This window comes from Symphalangus syndactylus, chromosome 19, assembly GCF_028878055.3.
Source record: "Symphalangus syndactylus isolate Jambi chromosome 19, NHGRI_mSymSyn1-v2.1_pri, whole genome shotgun sequence".
Classification (NCBI taxonomy): domain Eukaryota; kingdom Metazoa; phylum Chordata; class Mammalia; order Primates; family Hylobatidae; genus Symphalangus; species Symphalangus syndactylus.
This window is the reverse complement of record NC_072434.2, coordinates 55,741,365-55,763,777: the sequence shown is the minus strand read 5'-3', so window position 1 is coordinate 55,763,777 and position 22,413 is coordinate 55,741,365. Positions and strand designations below refer to the sequence as shown.

Below are 22,413 nucleotides of genomic sequence, written 5' to 3'. Positions count from 1 at the left end.
TCAAGACAACAAATGTGTGGCCCAGAGATGGAGAAACAGCACAGAGGCCAACAAGTCAGATACACAATGTGGGGGTTGGGGGGTGGGGTGGGGCGGGGAGGGGACAACGCATTAGTGAGAAGGAGAAGGATGCAGAGAGAGTGCAGGGGCTCTGAGACCTGAACGAAACTGGATTTGAATCCATAGTCAGCTGTTTGTTAAGTGGATAGCTTTGGGACACTTACATCTTCTGTTTCCCTCTCTGTGAAACTATAAACAGTAGCACTTACCTGGAATAGCTGTGAGGATTATAGCTAATGTTTCCAAGTGGCTGGCACAGAGTGGTGACATAATAGGTCTTAGGACACAGTGATTATGATTTCATCATCTGACTTGATTACAAGAGCGTGTAAGAACAAAAAACTCTCTTGGCCAATACGAAGGTGGTCTCAGCATTTTCTGTCCCAGAACCAAAGACTATTCTTCTACTTCGCAGATGAAATTCAAATACCTGCCGTGTTCAAGACAGTCCCATGGGGATTATGGGTGGATGTCAGAACTATACCTGGATTAAGGTAAGGGTTTGAGACCCTCACCACACATGCGTGAATCTTTCCTCGTCCCTGAGGATCCGTTTGTTCTCTTACATAGCGAGAAGGAGAGATTACAGCCACCTCATGACGTTGTAGTGACGACTAAATACAATTTCTCAGACTGCACTCTAATCAACCATTTGCCCCTCCACTCCCTACCTCAGAGTGAACTTCCTAATATGTAAATTTGATCATGTCACTCCTTTGCTTCAACCCTTCAATGGCTTCCCAAAATATTGTGGTGAGGATATGGTTCAAGTTCCTTAGCTGGTACTCCAGCATCCCCCAACTCTACCCATGACCTGATGCCTGTTCACTCCTACTCTATCTCTTCCCTCTCAACTCCCTGCCGGGACCTGTGTTCAAGGCCCACTGAAGTGTCCGGAAGCTTCAGGAGCAAGCCGGCTCTCTCACACTCATGCACCATTGCCTGTGCTGCTCCCTCTACCTGGCACACCTTTCAACCCCTTAGCCATTCGGCAAACACCCACGCACCTGTGGAGATTCAGCCGTCGCACTATCTCTTCTAGAAGCCTTTCCAGGTCCCATGCCCCGTAGAGCTGATAATTCCCTCCTTGTTTCCTGGCTGCCCCTGTAGCATCTCTTGTAATGGTACACATAGCATGTGCTCACATGTTGGCATTCTTTGTGAGAACATAGGCTCATCTCGGTATCCTCAGAGCCCAGCAGAAAGCTCCACCCAGGGGCACAATGCTATAGATAGGGTTGCTATGGTTCCCTTAAGTCCTCCATTCTGGAGACATTTTCTGGGGTCCTGAATGCTTCTCTGTGTACACACAGTACACACAAGGAAGGTCTTGGCAGCTTAGTTATTCTCCGGGCTAAATGGAGATTCTTGATCACCTTAATAGCTGTTACTTATTGAGTGGCCAATAGATAGTGAATGAATGCTCATCATCCTGTGGTTCCTAATGGCAGCTCAACAGAACTGAGACCAGAGGCTGTGTCCCATGGGAAGGAGGTACTCCTCACATAAAATGAAAGGTTTGTTCAGATCTCATTTTTGAACTAAGTAAAAGGAATGGAATTACAGTCCCTCTTCCCACAGGAGTGTTTACATGGAGACCGGGGACGCATGCACGCTTCAACATCTCATGGTAGGGGTTTCTCATGCACACGGAGCATCCCCACATTGCTACGTCACTGGCTCTTCTATCACTGGAGCCCAAGTTTGAGCTCCCACTAAGATATTTTCTTTTGCTTGTTTTGCACCTTATTAATGTAGACTAACAATGATGAAATAAATCCGCTAGCATTTAACTGCTGGGAACCTTGTGGGGGGTGAGAGAGAGAGAGAGAGAGAGAGAGTGTGTGTGTGTGTGTGTGTGTGTGTAAGAGGGGGGTGGGAAAGAATCTGAGAATCTGAAGATTTGGGGTTGATGAGCAGGTAGAATGGGTCAATCTCATTTATTAAAATCATCTCATGAATCGGCTCTTTTGTCCTCTGTACGTAACAAACTTTCTTTTTCATAGAGAATCACATGGAGGCTTTGTTCAGAATACAGAACAAATATCCTATTCTTCTCAGCATGACAAAATACATTTAAACATGTCAGTTTCTTACAGGAACTTTTGTTGAAATCAGCCACTTGGTTCCACAATAATTTGAAAAGAGTTGTTGATAGTATGTTATCAGATGCATGCAAATTGCCTCAAGAGATGCTCCTCATTCAATAGGCATGCCACAAAGAGGTGGTCAGCATCATGTGGCTGCACCTTCCCTGTCATATTATTGATCAGGGAATTATTGGTAACTGTCACTTACCTGGAGCCAGGCAAACTGAGACAGCCCAGGGCAGCACAGAGAAGAAATAGCTCCACCGGTGTCCTCCAAGCCCATGTCCTAGAATTCTTCATTTTCCCAATGTGACAGGAGATGCCACAGAGGCTGCTAGACCCATGACAAGCCTGTGCTGTGAGTGCCACTGTCAGCTTCTGTCCCCAAGAGCAAATAGCTCTGCAAAGTAAACAAAAAGCCACTGGTGACTGGAAACAGACTTTGCACAGAACAAAAACTTACCTGTCACTCTGGAAACCAACCAGAATAATGAAAAATCTGTAGCAGTGTAGCAGCATGGTGTTTATTCCTTTGTAACTTTGGGGTAAGCTGCTAAGTGGACAGGCTATTAGTGAGGTGGCAAGGACTGTGGGCTCTAGGTCCAGACAGCCTGGGTTCAGGTACATTCTCTGCCACTGGCTAGGTTGGTGCAAAAGTAATTGCAGTTTTTGTCATTGCTTTTAATGGCAAAAAACACCATTACTTTTGCACCAACCTAACAGCTTTGGACTATGGGCAAGTTGCTTTACTTCTGGGCCTTACTCTCCTTACTTGCAAAGTGGTGAGAATTAAACAAGTTAATATGAGGAAATGCTTAGAACAGGCCTATATTGGGTGCTCAGATATGTAAGCTATTATTACTTAATAGAATTCAGGGTTTGGAGTCAGACAGGCCAAGGTTTGAATTCCATGTTTCCTCTTTCCAGTTACATGATGCTGAGCAAGTCAGTAAGAGGCTGTAGGGCTCTAGAGCCCATCTACCTGACTTCAAATTGCTTCTGTATGATTCACCAGCGTGTGTGACCAGAGAAAATTACTAACCCTCTCTGGGCCTAAGTTCCTTCATCAATAAAACAGGGATCATAATAGTACCAACCTCACCAGTTATTGTGAAGATTAAATAAATGAATTTTTATTTAATCTTCACAACATGTTCAAAACATGTTGAACATTGCCTGGCACATTCTATGTGCACTGTCTATAAATGAGCTGATATTTTTATTGACTGTCTTGGATTCTGTTTCTTTTTTTTTTTTTTTGAGACAGAGTCTCGCTCTGTCACCCAGGCCGGAGTGCAGTGGCGTGATCTCGGCTCACTGCAAGCTCCGCCTCCCGGGTTCACGCCATTCTCCTGCCTCAGCCTCTCTGAGTAGCTGGGACTACAGGCGCCTGCCACCACGCCTGGCTAATTTTTTTTGTATTTTTAGTAGAGACCGGTTTCACCCTGGTCTCGATCTCCTGACCTCGTGATCTGCCTGCCTTGGCCTCCCAAAGTGCTGGGATTACAAGCGTGAACCACCGCGCCCAGCCGGATTCTGTTTCTTCATATGTAAAATTAGGAGGACTATGCCAACTTACCACTCACAGCTGGGAGAGTCAGACCAAATACTAAATGTGTAATTGTTGAACAAATAGGCATTATAGAAATAACTACATGACACTTTGGGAGGCCGCGGCGGGCGGACCACAAGGTCAGGAGATCGAGACCATCCTGGTTAATATGGTGAAACCCTGTCTCTACTAAAAATACAAAAAAAAATTAGCCAGGCGTGGTGTTGGGCACCTGTAGTCCCAGCTACTCGGGAGGCTGAGGCAGGAGAATGGCGCGAACCCAGGAGACAGAGCTTGCAGTGAGCCGAGATCGTGCCACTGCACTCCAGCCTGGGTGACAGAGCGAGACTCCGTCTCAAAAAAAAAAAAAAAAAAAACAAAAAACAGGAAATAACTATATGAAAATAATTATCTAAATATATATGTGCTGTTGTTGTTATTGTTTGCATCCCAAAAGATGCAAATGACTGAGGTTCTCAAACCTACCTTCCTGAAAACCATCCCTGACTCCCCAGAATCAACATATTAAAGTCCAAACTGCACCAACCTTGGCATTTACAAAACCAACCTGCAACGCATAAAGGGCTGGGTCCATGTGTTGGATGGCGGTCCTGTTGCTTTTGCTATTGCAGATGTGGGTAAGGAACCTCACATGGGAGAGGCAGCTTGCAAGGTATGAGGGTGGGCTAGTAGAAAGAACACAGACTGGATTTGCTTTCCTTAAACACAGTTACAGAGTTTCTCTAAGACTGTTTTCTCATCTGTGAAATGGGGATAATAATTCATTACTACCTACTTGATAAGTTTGTTTTTGGTTTGAACGTACAAAACGGTAAACCTCCCCCTCCTGCCATCTCTGCAGAGTAGCTGGGTTGGGGTTGGAGAATCAAATAAGGAAGTATAGTGAGGGGATGGATGGGAAAGTCACAGAAGATGGTAGTCCTCTCACATTAATTGTGTCCAAAACGCAGAACACAAGTTCTGCTGCCAGACCTCCCAGGGTGCATTTCCAGTTGTCATAAGCCGAAGTGCAAGGCACCATGTCACCGTTGTCCCAAAGGATGTAACTGACCTGAACTTTGACACAATTGATTGTGGTGGTTAATCATTTGTAAGCAAGCAGAAAATTGTGTTTCAAGAAAGATCCATGTTCTGTCTCCTATCTGCCTGCCTTTAAGAGAAGCCAAACCCTTAGAAGACAGGGCTCCCCTTCGACCTCCTCAACCTGATGTACTCACGGAGGAGCCTGCAGGCTTAGAGAGGACAGTTACACGAGTGAATCCTGTGCTCTCTCACCTCCGGGATTTTTGCATGCCGTTCCCTCTGTCCAGAGTATGTGCCACTTAGCTAAATACGACTCATTATTCAAGTTTTATATTAATGTCATTTGCTCAAGAAAGCCTTCCCAGTAGATTCCCCTGGGGTTCTTAACGCTCCAGGCTCCCCTAGGTCTCCCGGAGTTCCAACCTCATCGCGCCCCCTTGTGGTTTCCCAGTGCAGCTCACCTGAGATCCTGCCTGGAGGACGGCAGCCTCAGGCTGTAGTGATAATAATACACATATTTTTCAGGGACAGTTCTTAGCAGTTTAACAGTTTTCCCATACATCATCTTGTTTGATTTTGACAATATGGCAAGAAACTTAGTATCATCTTCCAAGCCTCTGAGACGGGGTTTCACAGCTGTTTCCACAGCTGGTTAGTAGGAAATCTATGGCTAGACACATTTATTTTTCTGACTCCTAAACGCTCCTTTTTCTAATTCTGAAGCTTCCCCTTGCCCTTAGGATGTGCCAGCACTGTTTTAAGTCTATCACAGTTATCACGCCACACCACTCTTCTGGTCTAGCTGCTCTTACTCAGGGCTATAGATCTCATCTCTGACCATGCAAGAGCTTTGAAACTGATCATATGTCTCTAGGCCTTTAAACTACGTGTAGGAATTTGTAACTCTAGGTCTATGGATTCACTAACAGTTTATTGTTTTTCCAACTTTTATTAACTGATTTTCCAGCCTCCACCCAGTTCCATAGCCAATGCCACTTTTCATGTTTCTGCTGTGGCAGCACTCCACTCCTGGTACCTATTTTTGTATTAGTTAGCTTTTGCTGCGTAACAAATAATCCCAAAATTGTAGATTAAAACAATCATCATTTATCAGCTCACAATTCCTTGGGTCATCAAATAGGCCTAGGCTAAGATAGGTGCCGGCCTTGCCTTGGTCCAGCCAACTGGTAGGTCAGCAGGAGCCTGGTTGGTCCAGGATGGCCTTACTCACCTGCCTGATGATTCATTCTGTCTGTCAGTTAGCTCTGGCCGTTGGCTGAAGTGATGAAGTAAATGGGCCACATGACTCCAAATAGACTAACTCAGGCTTGATCTCAGGGTGATCTAATGGTTTCAAAAAGCAGCAAGAAAAGACAAGCCCCAATGCACAAGTGCTTTCCAAACCTCTGCTTGCCTGATGTTTCTTAATGTCTCCTTGGCTAAAGCAATGGCCAAGCCCAAATTCAAGAGCTAGAGACAGAGCTTACACCTGTTGGTGGGAGGAACAGCAGAGTCACATTGCAAAGGGCTATGCCTAAAATTTTGGAAGGAACTCATGGACATTCGGCAATTTCTCACAGACATGTGACACTTTCGGGCTGAAGCACTTAGGAGCCAGTGTGCCCTGTCCATTTCTGTCTTCTGTCCTGTGGATCTGGAAGCATGTGTTGATAGAACAATGTCTTATGGTGAAGGAAGCCTAAACCCCTGAGTCTCTGGATGGAGGAGAGCCCATGCTGACCCATAAAGGTCTTCATGTGAGCTAAAATTCAACTTTTGTTGTGCTATGTCATTGGGATTTGGTGGTTTATGTGTTGCTGCTGCAACAATATCTACCCCATTCTGACTAATATACTTTTAATATACTCTTACATTGCATAAAAAATTTGATGTGTTTATATATTTTTCTGGGGGAAAAATCCATAACTTTCCTGAGATTCTCAAAAGGACTTAAGATTTAAAAGAAGTAAAACAAAACAAAACATTTCTTCAAGAGATATAACTTTTTCAGCCAACATTATTATCTGTCTCCTTTTGAAGAGCATGTGCTATAGTGTGAAGTATTTGAGGATTCAGAAAGACTGAGACATCTCATTTCTCTCAAGACTTAGTTTATATCCTGGACAAACCCCTTAAGCCCTCTAAGCAGTAGTTTACTGAGTTTAAAATGCAGGCTTGTTGATAAAACACTTCAACAATCATTTATTGAGCACCTGCTAGATGCCACGTGCAATGCTAGGTGACTGGGTATCAAAATGAGTATGTAATGGACCTTCCCTATGAAAGCTCACAGCTTAGTGAGATGGGCAGGCACAGTAAAACATCACAACAGTACAATGTGACAATGAGAGAGGTTTGCACAGCATAGCTCGGGCATCAGCCAAGTATGTGTGTGGCCATTGGAAAAGCATTCTCAGGAATGAGGTGACACTTAAGGGTTAAAGAGAAGTTAGCAAATGAAAGGGAGGGCATGTGGTATTACAGAGAGAGGGGTCATCAAAGTTATGATCCAAAGGTGAGGAAGCTCACTGGGTCTGTGGGAACCATAAGCCATTCAGTGTTGCTGTAGCACAGAGTTCAGCATGAGCAATGGAAAGAAATGAAACAGGAGAGGCAGGCAGGAGCCATATCAGGTAGGGCCTGATGAGCATGCTAATGACATGGATTTTATCCAAGCTGGGAGAGAAGCTATTGAAGGGTGTTAGGAGGAGAAGAAAGGGGACTGCTTTCTTTGAGAGATTACTCTTGCTACAGTGTGGAGAATGGATTAGAGGGAGGCAAATTGGAGCCGAGAGACCTGTTAGGAGGCTGTCCTAAGAGTCCACTGAGAAATGATGCAGGCCTGAATTAGGGCAGTGCTAGCAGAAGAGAGAGTAGAGATGGAGAGGAAGGCATAAACGTAATACCTGTCTTATGTCATTGAGGGAAGAAAATAACACACTTTCAGTGAACAGTGAAGGGCTTTGTACACTACACAGCTCTGTTTAAAGGTGGAATTATGATGACTGAGGTTATAGTTCTCTACTAAGGAAGGTGTATTAAGTCCCCAGGGCTGAGCCTGGCAGCTATTCAGGGTGACACCACCCTACACAGCACGCATTTCCCCCTTCATCACCCACAGCCCCATGGATTACAGCATGGGCTTGTCCACCTTCAGGTGAGCCCCTTGTCTTCCAGGCTCACCTTCCCTGGATCCTGGAGGACAGAATCTATCTCCCTCCTATTGTTCTAGAGCCTTAATCAGTGTCTGGGAAATGCCAACGTCCACTGTTTCCACTGTAGATTTTTCCTTGCAGCCTGGGGAACCTGATTTTCAAAAGTCCTTAGCTGACTGCTGTGATAACTACATCACCGAAGTGGTTATGCATATTGGAATGTCTTATCCGTTGCATGGGTATTATCACCACAGTGGTTCGAAATTTTCCCAGAAGGAAGTGTGGGTGGGCTGAGTGGGCAACAGGGTTATTGGAGGGCTATCTGGGGAAAATAAAACCTGAATGAGAAAAAGAAGTGGCTCTATTCCCAACTGGAAAAATAAGAAGGAAAAAAATTAAAAGAAAGATAATGATAGCCAGCTAAATTATCCTCCTGTGGCAAAGAGAATAGCCATGTATGGAGCCTATGTCTCCTTCCTTTAAAGCTACACTACGGGTCCCAGCTTCCCTTGCAATTATACTTAACCCTGTGACTGCAATCTGGTGAATAAAATACAGGGAGAAGTGGTGTGTACTGTTGTATGTCTGACCCATGATAAATCTCCAGTGTGTAATCCTACACTCTCTTTTTCCCTCATATGCCAGCTACATGTGGATACCCATGGTAATCTTGAAAGCTAGTGCCGAAGAGGGCAGAACTTCTGGCAGCCTGGGTTCCTGCATGACTGCTTGGAACAGAATCTTCTGCACTCTCTGCTGATTAGACTATGCAAGAGTAAGAAAGAAATTTCTATTATATTAGGCCACTGAGATGTCGTGTTTTTCTGTTATAGTGGCTAGCGTTACCTAAGCAAATATACCTTCCTTCCCCAAATCCTCATTCTCCACCTCATAAAACTGGCAAGCATTCACTAGAAAGGAGTTACGGGTTGAAAACTGCTTTCTAAGTGGTCAATGTCTATGATACGGATGTGGTGGTGGCAGGAAGGCAGCGTCTATTTAGCAGAGGAGGCTAACTGTCTATTCTAGGGTTTTGTTTGTTCTCTGTGTTGATGGATATGGAAATTCTGTTTCCTTTATTATGTATATTTCTGTATATAAAGAATGGATATATATTTATCTGTAGACACGCACAGGTGCCCTGTTTGTTCTATTGTGCATGGTCTTATAAATTATAGGTAATTATTTCTCTCTGGCTGTAAAAGAGGCTTAGATGTAGAATACTGTGTAAGCCATATAGCTCAGGAACAGATAGTGGTATGGTTTGCCTGTGTCCCCACCCAAATCTCATCTTGAATTCCCGTGTGTTATGGGAGAGACCCGGTGGGAAGTAATTGGCTCATAGAGTCAGGTCTTTCCTGTGCTGTACTCGTGACAGTAAATAAGTCTCACAAGATCTGATGGTTTTAGCTCTCTTCTACTGTCTGCCACCATGTGAGATATGTCTTTCACCTTTCGCCATGAATGTGAGGCCTCCCCAGCCACACAGAACTGTAAGTTCATTAAACCTCTTTATTTTGTAAATTGCCCAGTCTCAGGTAAGTCTTTATCAGCAGCATGAAAATGGACTAATACAGATAGGATGTGTACTAAGAACTGTTGGTCAGCACTGATGGTGACAATGAGCACTGTATAACCAGGTGGATGCAAAAGGCCAGCAGTGTGCTCCAAGGTGAGGGGTTCAGCGGAGTGCTGAGAGGAGAGCTGACCTCGCAGATGTTGTTTCCTTCATTTGGGATGTGCTCGCCAAATGCAAGCAGGCGGACTGAAGAGAGAGCTCTTTAGGTACAATTTGATTTGATACTAGTTATTTAGGGCCAGGTGTGGGCACAATATGTTTAATACTGGGGGTACAGTACATTATACGTTCTACTAAGTCCTTTTTTTGGTTCCCAAAAGTCTTTGAATATTTTACCGACCTCATGAGCCATGAGGCATTGACATGATTGGGATAGGCAATGAAGCATCTCCGGTTCAACTCAGAGCAACTCATTTTCACAAATGTTTTTAAATATAAGTACAGACAATTGAAAGAGTACTCACTTTCTAATCCAGATAGTTCCAGGAATGCTAGAAATGTGTGGGGAGGAAAAATGGGATTCTACTTGGCAATGTGCCTTGAAACTAATTCCCTGGGGGACTTGAAACAACTGTATGGATTATGTAGTTGCATTGATTTTTTGGATTAAGTGTGGCAAATGGTGGAGTTTAGGCCACCCTGTGCATCTGTTCATTTGCTAACTACACGATCAAGTTCAAACTCTCTAGCCTAGCAAATTAACAATTTCTCAATGTCTATGCTCCAGCCACTCCAAACTTCTTCTGTTTTTTTTGAGATTGAGTCTCACTCTGCCACCCAACCTGGAGTGCAGTGATGCAATCTCAGCTCACTGCAACCTCTGCCTCCCAGGTTCCAGCAATTCTCCTGCCTCAGCCTCCCAAGTGGCTGGGATTACAGGCACCTGCCACCTCACCTGGCTAATTTATATATATATATTTTAGTAGAGAGGGTGTCTCACCATGTTAGTCAGGCTGGTCTCGAACTCCTGACCTCAGGTGATCCATCTGTCTCGGCCTTCCAAAGTGCCAAGATTACAGGCATGAGCCACCACGCCCGAACCGAACTTCATACCAATTCAAACACAGCATAAGTTCATTTATTCATTCAAAAAACATATGTTCAGTGTCCACTGTGTGCTGGACCCTGTGCTAAGTGGAGGATTCAGCAGTAAATATCACTTTTGGTTCCGTACCTTCATGGAGTTTCCAGTTTCGTAGAGGAAATAAACCCAAGTAATTGAACACATCTATAATTATGACTTGGGTAACTTTAAGTAGAAAATCATGTACTTTCTTGACGACACTAGAGGGGTGGCTGTGGAAGAGGAGTCTAGGAAACTTCCCCTGTGCTTGTGAAGCCCCAAACCGAAGAGTGAAGTGATTGACTAGTCAGGCCGTTGAACTATGGTGCAATTATTGATGTTACATAGTGTCAGGGTTTCTGTTATCTGATACAGCCATAAGAAACTATCCGAATGTTTAGCATCTGAAAACATTAATGATGTTACCATTACTCACAATTCTGTAGCTCAAGAATTCAAGCTGGCCCAGCAGGAAGGGTCATCTCTGTTCCATGTGATGTCTGCTGGGACTGGAAGAGTCCCAGTTGTTTCTCCACTCACAGGTCTGTTGACTCGGCTCAGAAGCTTGATGGCTGAAGGTTAGATTGGACAGTCTGGCTGGGGCTGTGGTTCTCCTCAGGCCTCCTCCTCTTCAGGTGGCAACCCAGTGGGCCTCTCCACAGGGTCTCTCCAATAGTGGAACTAAAGTCTCACATGACATCTCAGGGCTCCCAAGAGTAGAAATGCAGAAGTTGCCACATCTTAAGGCTGTAGCCTGGAACTAGCATAGACTTGCTTCCGTCATATTCTGCTGGTTAAAGTGAGTCACAGGGCCAGCCCAGACTCGATTTGGGAGACAGCAACACAATAGAGGTGGGGTGGTGCACTGGGAACAATCTCTGAAGACCAGTTCAGGAAGTGGCATTGCTTAATGAAGGACTTTTTTAAAAATACAAGTTTTAATCAAAAGAGCCCCTTTCTCCCAAAGAATGTGCAAGTACCTTCCTTTAGCCAATGCTGATAGAGAATATGGCTTTTAGAGGTAGGTGGAACTTTTTGATTAGAGATAGATATGCCACTGTACCACCAAACCACAGGGAAACATCCTGTCCGGACTCACAAGTGTGTAATTCTTTGATCAGGACTTAAGACTTACAACGGAGGGCTGAGCATAGTGGCACACACCTATAACCCCAGCATTTTGGAAGGCTAAAGCAGGAGAATTGCTTGAGGCCAGGACTTTGAGAGCCGCCTGGACAAAATTGCAAGACCCCATCTGGTGTGGTGGCACAAACTTGTAGTCCTGGCTTCTTGGGAGGCTGAGGTAGAAGGATTGCTCCAGCCCCGGAGTTTGAGGCTGCAGTGAACTAGGATTACACCACTGCTCTCTACCCTGGGAGACAGAATGAGATCCTTTCTCTAAAACACAGTAAAAACATAAAAAAGACTTAGAATGAGCTTTGAGAATTGGCAGGTACAATGAACAAGATCTTTCTTCAAAGGGTTTTAAGACCCTTGATGAATGGAAATGATGTAATCCAAAGATGGGGCATGAGAGAGAAGAGCAGGGACCCTCTAAAGATGATCACCAGATCTCACAAGCAAACCACAGCAAGGAGAACCCAGTCCTGCCTGACCAGAGGCCATTCCCTTTGCCGAGGAAAACATCAAATCTGACACGGGAACTCCAATCTAGCATTTCTACAGTTTGTTGTATATTTCTGCTTAACTGTGTGGTAAATCAAACATATGAAATTAGGCTAGGATTGTACACATGTTAAGAGGGCGGCTCTGCAGGCAGAATGTCTGTTGGTAGAGCCTGTCTCTACAACTTACTGAATGTGTGGCCGTGGGCTATGTTACTTAGCATTTCCATTCAGGGCTGTGAAAGTACTTAGCACAGTGCCACACATGACGGGAAATGGTAATGATTAATATCATCATTGGTTATGTTCTGGCTGTTAATTTCATAATTTCCAACTTAAACAGCCTTCCAGATAGACAGTTGACTTGTTGGGCTCTTGTATCTATCCATTGATTTGAAAAGTTTAGCAACCAGAGCCCTCTTTTTGGAATGGAAGACTTATTTCTGTCTAGATGCAGTCAGCATCCAACTTTGCAGAATTTGCTAGAGAGGAAAAGCCTGGCTTCATAAACCTGGCTACCTACACATGGTTCACAAACAGCAGGTCAAAGTCAAGGATGAATCCAAGACACCTAAATCATACTGACTGATATGGTTTGGCTGTGGGCCCACCCAAGTTCCATCTTGAATTGTAGCTCCCATAATTCCCACATGTCATGGGAGGGATCCAGTGGGAGGTAATTGAATCATGGATGTTGGTCTCTCCCATGCTTTTCTTGTGATAGTGAATAAGTCTCATGAGATCTGATGATTTTATAAAGGGGAGATCCCCCACATAAGCTCTTTCGCCTGCTGCCATGGAAGACGTGCCTTTGCTTCTCCTTTGCCTTCTGCCATGATTGTGAGGCCTCCTCAGCCATGCTGAACTGTGAGTCCATTAAACCTCTTCCATGTATAAATTACCTAGTCTTGGGTATGTCTTTATTAGCAGCACAAGAACAGACTAATACACTGACTGATGGACCCAATTACCTTTTTTGTTGTTTGATATAGAAACAAGACATTTTAGGAGTCTTATAAGTATACATGTGGTGTTGATTTAGATTCAAAATATTATTATACTTTACAGGTTTCTGTTTCTCCTGAATGCACTAGTCTATTAACTCTGATACAGGTTTGGATAGCTGCACTTGTCAAAGTGTGCAATTGTTATTCCTCAGGGCTCTCTGATACCAGAATCTCTATATGTGGCCAGGTATAGAGGAATTCTCTGTCTTTTTAAGGGATGACATGAGAAAGAGGCTACATGCACGGGCTTTGCAGCCCTGACGCATGGTGCAAAAGTGGGCTACCACACTTACTAGCTGTACTTCTTAACTTCATTTTTCCTGTCTGGAAAATAGGGCTAATTGTGCCCACCTTATGGGGCTCCTGTGAAGACCAAATGAGTAACAATACATAAAATGTTTAGAACAATTCTGGGCACATGATGAGTACATTATACAAGCATTAACTTTTATAATTATTCAGCTTCTACATCAAATGGACGTTCTTTACTTTATTTCATTAGTTTTTGGGGATGAGGTGGTTTTTGGTTACATGGATAATTTCTTTAGTGGTGATATCTGAGATTTTGGTGCACCTGTCCACCAAGCAGTGTACACTATATCCAATATGTAGTCTTTTATCCCTCACCACTCTCACCCTTCCCTGCAAGTCCATTATATCATTCTATGCACTTGCATCCTGATAGCTTAGCTCCCACTTATAAGTGAGAACATAAAGATATTTGGTTTTCCATTACTGAGTTACTTCACTTAGAATAATGGCCTCCAACTTCATCCAAGTTGTTACCAATGCCATTATGTGGAAGTTTATCCCAGTTCTCAGGTCACCCCTGTCTGGACTCTGACTCTGAACCTCAAGGACTTCCTTAAACAAGGGTGGGAAGAGGGCAGAGAGGTGGCTTTTTCCGATGTAGGGATCTGCTTGATGCCTAAAACCTAGCCCCAGATTTAAGATTCTTCTATGTGGCTGAATGGAGCGGGAGGAAACATTCTGCGATTCATGCTACAGAATGAGGTTTGGCCCATTCTTGACACTTGCATACCACCTGTGTGTGTTCTGGGGCAGGTGGAGTCTCCCTTCTGAATCTCCGGTTCTCACCTGCGCAATAAGGTAGCAATCCCTGTGGGAAGGAGCCCCCAGGCACTTCAGATCCAGGCAGACTTGCTGAGGCAGGGCAAGCCTAAGTGCCCACACATCCAAGCCAGAGTCACCTGGATTCCCTTAAGGTCTGGAAAGTAGATAATACCCAGAGCCCAGCTACTAGAAATGGGGCACAAGGACCCAAAGAACCCAGCAACCAGGCTGGCTTGTGTTCAGATGCTTGCAGAGTAAGTGGCTGGGGACTCTTACACCTTCCGAATCTTATGACTTGTGTCCTCAGAGGCTGGGAGTAGGGCAGCCTGTGAGTGAGTTCTGCAAGAACTACACGTCTCTGGGGCTGGCTTGTCCTTTCCATGCAGGCTACTTTCCAAGCCCTCTAGAATAAGTCAGCCCTCTCCAGTCTGCTCCAGCATTTGTTCTGACCCTCTGCTCCCGTTAGCACCTTCTCCTGTTACTCCTACCATCCATGAGTTCTGTTAGTTGGCTACCCTTTGGTGGGAGGCTGTTCCACTTAACGGTCATGACCCAGTTGCAGTACTTACCTATGGTTTGGGGGTTTGTATTTTTGAGAGGCAGTGCCACCAAGTGGATGCAGCATAGGCACTGGAGGGGTAATGGGCTGAGTTTGAATCTCACTTCTGTCATTTGTTAGCTGTCTGACTTTGGGCAAGTTACTTTGCCTTTCTGATTCTCAGTTCCTTCACTATAGAGAAAATTATTCTTGTATGGGGGTCATAAGGATTAGGAACAATAAACCTAAATTTCCTGCACAGTGCTTGAAACGTGGTAGGTGTTCAATATGTGGAAGCTGCTATTTCTATCATAACTATCATTATTATCATCTGTGACTCCACATCCATGTCCAGGACTGCCAGAGGAGGGTAACACAGGTAGAGAATCATGCAACCATGAAGGTTAATCAAAAGGTCATTTTATCTTAGAGTACCTGAGGCATAGACTTCAATCTCACATTTAGCCATATCTCAGAGTTTTGACCTAAAACCTTCACCAGAACATTCACCAGAATTCTTCCATCCTCTGAGATCTCCAAGAAACCCTTTCCAGATAAGTGGGAAAACTAAACCCTCTGAGCAGAACTCCACAGCTTTGAGACTGCAGCCTTGGCCCTGCAGTCCCACAGGTATCCACAAAGATAGTTGGCATCTTCAAAATACTTAACAATTTTCAGCCACGGTGGTAATGACCATCATAGCATAAGGATAACAATAGCAGGTTTTAAAAGGTCCGTATATTGACCACAAATAGGTGTAATCACACACTCTCCATGGTGCTGCTCAGGCTACCATTTGTCCTATGTAGCTCTGACCCAATTGCAGAAAGAAATTCTGCAGAACTTTGAGAGGGTGAAAACTGCCCATCTCCCAGGCTCTCTCACCATCCCTGAGCTCTCAGAATGAGTCTCTGTTCACCAGGGCAGCGCTAGTGTGCAGGAGACAGTGGCCAAGCCTCTACTGCAGCTGCCTTGCCAGGTTCCTCATCAATACCTGTTGACATTTCCCAGAGTAATCATTCTGGGCACCTTGGTATATTTTTTCATATCTCTGGATAGATTACTGGGGCTCTGTTGATTTTGTGGTTTCATGTGTGAAAGATCTAATCTTAATCCTCAGTTGTTCATTTTCCTTAACCTTTTAATAACATGATACGGAGGGAAACTGTCAGAATGGAAATTGTTTCTGAGGCATGTTGTCATAAATATATGCCACACACTGTTTTATTTTATGGGTGCAGCCACATTTTTTGAAATAATAATAATGATAAAATTTGGATAGTGTATTGCAGTTTACAAAGCACTTTTCCTTATCAGCTCGTTTGATCCTGATGGCAATCCTAACAGGTAAGAGTTATTTTATTTCCTTTGATCTATTTATTCTCGGAGTCTTTCCACAACATGAATTTTTATTATTATTCGCTGTGTCACAGATGAGAAACCTGCATTGCCCAAGGTCACACAGCTTTTAAAAATAAGATTCAGAGTTAGAGAGATCTGCACTCAAATCCTGACACTGCTAGGTTGTTGCTGTATCACTTTGAACATAAGACTTGGGCTGTCTGTGGCTCATTTCTTTATCTACAAAACGGGGATGATGCTATCTTTCTGGGATTTTGGAGGGATTAAAGAGGATGTGGGCAAACCATCTGCACAGTACCCGGCACTTAGGAGAGGATCAACAAAAGCTATTATAATCAAAATAATAATAATATCAAGTATTTGAGAAGGGCAGGGTTTGAGCCAGGACTTTATGTCAAACCTCAGTTCTCTGTTCACTTTGTTGGAGAGCAATTAGAATCTTCTCTCTCACATGCATGCATGCTTGCTCTCTCTCATTTCTTTCCTTAATTTGTAAAGCCCCAGTGAATGACAATAAACTAAGGGCTCTTGAGACGAACACTTGGAAGTCTCTGTTGATGCTGGGGGTGCAGTACAAGAGCCATCTGGGCAGCAATGCCCTTGAGTCTTCCTCCCTGGAGCAAGATTCCAGCCAGTGACCTGGAAATCGTCCTGCAGAGGTACAGTTCCCAGTCCTGGAGGCAGGCTGGCTACACCTGTGTCCTGAGTTAAGAAAGGCTGATGGAGGCATGCAGATGTTCTCACCATAGTTTAGAGAAGTTACATAGGGAGAAGTTATTAGGGATTGTGGACTTGAGCCAGAAAACCAGAAGGACTGGGGCTTTATTCCCAGCTTGAGGCTTTGAGAAAGTCATTTCCTTTACCCACGTCTCAGCTTTCTCATCCTTAAAATGACAGTGTTCACTGTAATTTGTGTTTCCCAGCCCAAATTTAGCTGAAAACCAAAAACTACTCAAATCCTGCCCCCTCCCACATCCCATTTCCAGTCCCAGAATGATGAACGTGGTGGGTGAGGAGAAAAAGGCAGCAGGGCAGGGATGTATAAAAGGAAAAAGACATGTTCATATTAGGAAATTTGAGCTCAGATGACTTCTAAATTTCTTCTGAGGACTCACATTCCATGGCTTCAGCTTTCTGGAATTTAAGCTCATTGCCATACTAGCTGTTTCACAGCTTTCTTTGTTAGCACTTGATTATTACTCATCAATGCAGGTAAGATGGAAACAGATAAATCTCTAGCAAAAAATGGCATTTTTTTCTCTCCCTTCCCCTCCCCTCCTCTCCTCTTCCATCCTTTTCCATGAGTAAATGCATACCCTTCTAGATTAAATCCTGGATCTCCACTGATAAATCCTGAAATTTCCTGAGTTGTGCAACTTTGGTACATGTTGTTCCCTCTGTCATGTGGACTTTTTTACTGGGGTCCTCATTCTCCATCTGGTAAAATCATGTTCATCTTTTCAAGATCCATCGCAAATGTCACTCCTACTTTGAGAAGCTTGTATCAGTCCGTTTTTGTGTTGCCATAAAGAAATATGTGAGGCTGGGTAATCTATAAAGAAAAGAGATTTAATAGGCTCATAGTTCTGCAGGCTGCACAGGAAGCATGGGGCTGGCATCTGCTTCTTGTGAGGGCCTCAGGAAGCTTGCAGTCACGGTGGAAGGTGAAGGGAAGCAGGAATATCACATGGGAAAAGCATGAGCAAGTTGTGATAGGGGGAGGCCCCAGACTTTTCAACAACCAGATCTTGTGTGAACTAACTGAGCAAGAACTCACTCATCAACAAGGAGGTTAGTGGAAAACCATTCATGAGGGATCCGCCCCGGTGATCCAATCACCTTCCAGTAGGCCCCACCTCCAATATTGGGAATCACATTTCAACATGAGATTTGGAGGGGACAAACATCCAAACTATATCAGAAACTTTGCCTGACTATCCCAAGAAAAGAAACCATGTCTTATTTTGGCCCCATAGCACTATCTCTAGGATAGCATTTGCTGGTATTTGTGACACTGTGTTGTAATTCCTTGGCCGTCTGTCCTTCCTTCTCCCTCCACCTGTGCATTCCTTCAAGGAGAGGACCATATTTTCATTCATTTTGATATCTCTAGCACTTGTAGAGATGTCCTTCTATTATGATATTAGCATGCTGATTGGAATGTTAATAACCCTGTCAACATAGCTTTTATTCATTTATTCGCTGATTCATTTATTATTCCTAGACTCAGAATATTTTACAACATTGTAAAGGGCATTATATGTATCATCCAGCCTCTTCATTTGTTCAGAAATTGAGGCTCAGAGAGGTAAAGTAACTTACCCGGTGCTACCCACCTTAGCAGAAGTAGAGTTGGTAGTTAACTCCATGACCTCTCCTTCAGCCCAGGGTCTTTCTCTCAGTCCTACATGTTCAGGAGACCTTTCCAGCTCACCTACTATGTTTCAGGCACTGTGCTATGTGTAAGGAAAGATATTAATATGATATGGTTCCTGCCTGCAAGGGGTTAACAGTCTAGTAGGAAAGCAGAGACCTTTTCCACATACTCTAAAACACCTATGAATATTTATGCCTAACTGATTCACTGACCCCCTGACCGTCTCTTGAGAGTGGACTCCAGCCCACATCCTCTCAGGGACTTTACTCTGCCTCTCTTGCTCTGAGCTGCCTCGTGTCTGGGGCCATGGACACATCCCTTTGTATTCTGATTTTGACAGCTGTTTTGGGTTTATCTGACTCTTCCTCTTGACATTTTAGACCCAGGCTCTCTTTCATGACCTTGAGGCTTTTCTCAAGCTGTCTCTCACTGTCTTGAGTTTCCAGTCACTGCTCAGTTTCCAGTCCCATAAACCCCACTGCTGCCCTCTCCCACCATCCCTCTGGCTAGTCCCCGCAACCACCATGAAATTAACTCAAAGCTGGAACAATTACAGAGATACTTCTGTGGGCCAGCCTCCTTTGTGCCTCTGGCATATGGGTTTACTTTTAGAGGAGAATGAATCCACTAAAGCACATGTTTCTTGAAATGACGGTTTCCAGAGCAGCAAAAGTGTAGCATGCACCATTTGCAAGGAGCAATTCTTGCTCTACCTAAAATGCCATCAGCACAAAGCATGGATGGATTTGTAGATTGTTACTTTTTGAGTAAGCTCATGTGGAGTTTGATAAAACTTCTTCCTCACGATCCATAAGCCAGATGTTTCTACTGAGATAACATATTATTATTAGTGTTGAATCTCAGCCATTAACATAACTGATATTGGCCAAGCATTTCCCATCCTCTAGTTAGGTAACTCTCAAAAGAGCTGGGCAAGGTATGATAACAGACCGTGGCCCAGGAGCTTCCTAAAGCCAAGTAGATTGCAGGTGAAAATGAGAGGACAGTCACTTCTCCCTTACTTTCTCCAGGAAGCATGGAATAACAAAAGAACCAGAATTTTGGTATCTGTGAGTACAGGGATCTAGCTGTACCATTTATCTGGAGAGGGTGTTTTACCGCTTTTGAGCTTCAGTTTCTTGCTTTATAAAATGGGGGTGAGAATGCCCATATTATAGGGGTCTTGTGAGAAAATGAAAAAGAATGTAGATATGCTAACTCCCCACTCTAAATACCATCATATATATGTATAGACATATATAGACATATATAGACATATATATATATATATATATATATATATATATATATATATATATAGACATATAGCTGTAAGGAGAAGGTGGGAAAGAACAGGCCTGGTGGAAAGGAGAAAATGCAAATGATAGATAGAGATAATTGTGAGCTGCCTAAGGGGTGGACTCCTGGACTAGCTGTGCAGAGGTGAAGAGATACAAGGAGCTTGTCATAGGCCAAATAGCCATGGCTATGGGGAGGGGACAACTAGGTCTGGCCTTGCCCAGCAAGGAGTCAGGCTGTGATTTCTGGGGGACTAAGGACTGATTTGAAGCAGAACTGCAGCCTGATAAGACAGGGAGATGATCCAGTGCCACACAGAGAAGGGGCCTAGTCCCAAAAAGCTTGTCAGAACCCCAGGCAGATCCATTGGCACCCTGGGGAGGACATCCTGCAGCACTGGAGTGGACATCACCTACTGGAATTGAAACATGGTTCCTAAGAATGGGCTTGCATGGCCAGGATCCAAAAGGAAGGCTGTAGTTCCATGAGGAGACCTGTTCTGAGTTGAGATGACAAAGCTATCTCCAAACCCCACCTGCTAAGGAGGATAAAATTGCTAACAACCAGCTCTGTGGTCAGAACCGGCTCAGCTGCACAGGGTAGTGCTATTGGCAGCTAAACATAGGGTGGGGGAAGAAGAGACCTACGAAGTGTTCCCAAACCCCTGTCCAACTCCCCGTTTGGATGAGAAAGCCTATCAAGGCTTCTGAGATATCTAAGGAGGAGAGCCAGTAACTGCTTAGAGTACATCTTTATGATGACATTCCAGAAAATTCACCACTTACTGTAGTTTAATTCCTCCTTGTCTATTTGAATACCTGGGTGGAAATATCAGACTCACCCAGGCTCAGTTCTACAGGTAACATGGAGCCAAGGAGGGTCTTAGAAGAGCAGAGTAGATGAGCAAAGCTGTGTTTCTCAGACACTGCTTAAAATGCATTTCAAAGGGCAAAGACAAGGCGACCTCTTAGGAGGCTTGTTCTGTGGTGCTAGTGGGGATGAAGAAGAGAGGCTAAGGGATAAGCATGGCTAAGGCGGGATTATCAGAATCCACCTGTAAAAGTAGGGAGGAGGCATGGATGGCAGGGACCCAACAGACTTCAGGCAATACTCTGTCCCTCGCCCCGTGAGGATAGCCTGTCTCCACAGGAGGAAGGCTGAGATTCTTCACCTACCCACTCTTCCTTGCAATGGAGACACCTAGAGAGTTTGGGGTAGTAAGAAAGGGTAAGGTTGAGAACCCAGCCATGTGTATTGGCCCAGACAGAGCCTTGGAAGGGAGAAAAGGAAAGGGTCACAGAAACTCGTTTCATAACCAAATTTCCAGCCACTTCTCCTCTACTGGGCCTCTGCTTCTGCATGTGGAGGTGGGATTGGTGGTCACTGCTGCTTCTTAGAGAGGGTCACAAGGGTGTGTAAGCAGTGCCAGCAGCCAGGTGGGTGGGCATGAGAGCAGATCTCCCTGTGCTCCTCACCAGTGCTGGACCTCAGGCACTTTACTGATATTTAACAAACACAAAGGTAGAATTTACCATGTGCTAGGCACTTTACAATTGCTAGCCCATTTATGCCTCATTACAGTGCTAACCTCATCTCAATTTTACAGATGAGGCTAAGGCAGCTCTGAGAGGTTAACTCACCCAATGTCTCAGAGCTACTAAGTGATAGAACTGGAATCTCTGTACTTTCCTGTAGGAATATTGTACCTAAATTTCATGTACACACATGTTGATCTATGTTGATCTATGTGTGCATGAAAGATGATCTTTCCAATCTATGGTTCAGTGAAGGAAAACAAGTTGTATGCATTGCATACTACTATTTATATATTTTAAAAAGCAAACACCTATAAAACAAAAACTATGTATGTCTGTAGTAAACATTTGTGAATGTAAATACCTAGGAGAATCTGGAAGGGCACACTGAATGGATAATTGTTTGTCTCTGGGAAAGAAACTAGGATAAAAGGGCATGGTCAACAGTTAGTTTTCTCTGTAATATTAGCATTATTATATTAAGAATGTGTTTATGGTCATGGTGTAATTAAAAATACATTTTTTAAAACTAATGGAAAAATAGGGTTGGCAGAGTAAGGTTAGAAGCATAGAAGCAGACATGAAACTTTTATATCTATGTATTTTATATTTTCTCTTTCTTTCCTTTCTTTCTTTTTTCTTTCTTTCTTTCTTTCTTTCTTTCTTTCTTTCTTTCTTTCTTTCTTCTTTCTTTCTTCTTCTTCTTTCTTTCTTTCTTCTTTCATTTCTGCTTTCTTTCTTTCTTTTTCTGTTTTTTTTTTTTTTTTTTTTTTTTTTTTTTAGATGGAGTTTTGCTCTTTTTGCCCAGCCTGGAGTGCAGTGGCATGATCTTGGCTCACTGCACTCTCCATGTCCCAGGTTCAACTGATTATCCTGCCTCAGCCTCCTGAGTAGCTGGGGCTATAGGTGCATGCGACCACGCCTGGCTAATTTTTGTATTTTTAGTAGAGATGGGGTTTCACCATGTTGGACAGGCTGGTCACGAACTCCTGACTTCAAGCCTTCCAAAGTGCTGGGATTACAGTCATGAGCCACCGAACCCGGCCTATATTT

General features: G+C 43.9%; 1 protein-coding gene and 1 long non-coding RNA gene across 2 annotated transcripts in view; one reads left to right on the top strand and one right to left on the bottom strand.

The window, feature by feature from the left end:
* C8B (complement C8 beta chain) overlaps positions 1–11,023 on the bottom strand; it is a 45,355-nt gene extending 34,332 nt beyond the window's left edge. Inside the window, exons 1-2 of the mRNA XM_055234509.2 lie at positions 10,980–11,023; positions 2,359–2,550 (exon numbers count right to left, since the gene is read on the bottom strand). Coding sequence (XP_055090484.1) covers positions 2,359–2,450 — 92 coding nt within the window. The 5' untranslated portion in view covers positions 2,451–2,550; positions 10,980–11,023. The remainder of the gene's footprint in view (positions 1–2,358; positions 2,551–10,979) is intronic.
* LOC129458571 (uncharacterized) overlaps positions 410–22,413 on the top strand; it is a 33,180-nt gene continuing 11,176 nt past the window's right edge. The window contains exons 1-2 of the long non-coding RNA XR_008649663.2: positions 410–554; positions 8,547–8,676. This is a non-coding gene — a long non-coding RNA (uncharacterized lncRNA). The remainder of the gene's footprint in view (positions 555–8,546; positions 8,677–22,413) is intronic.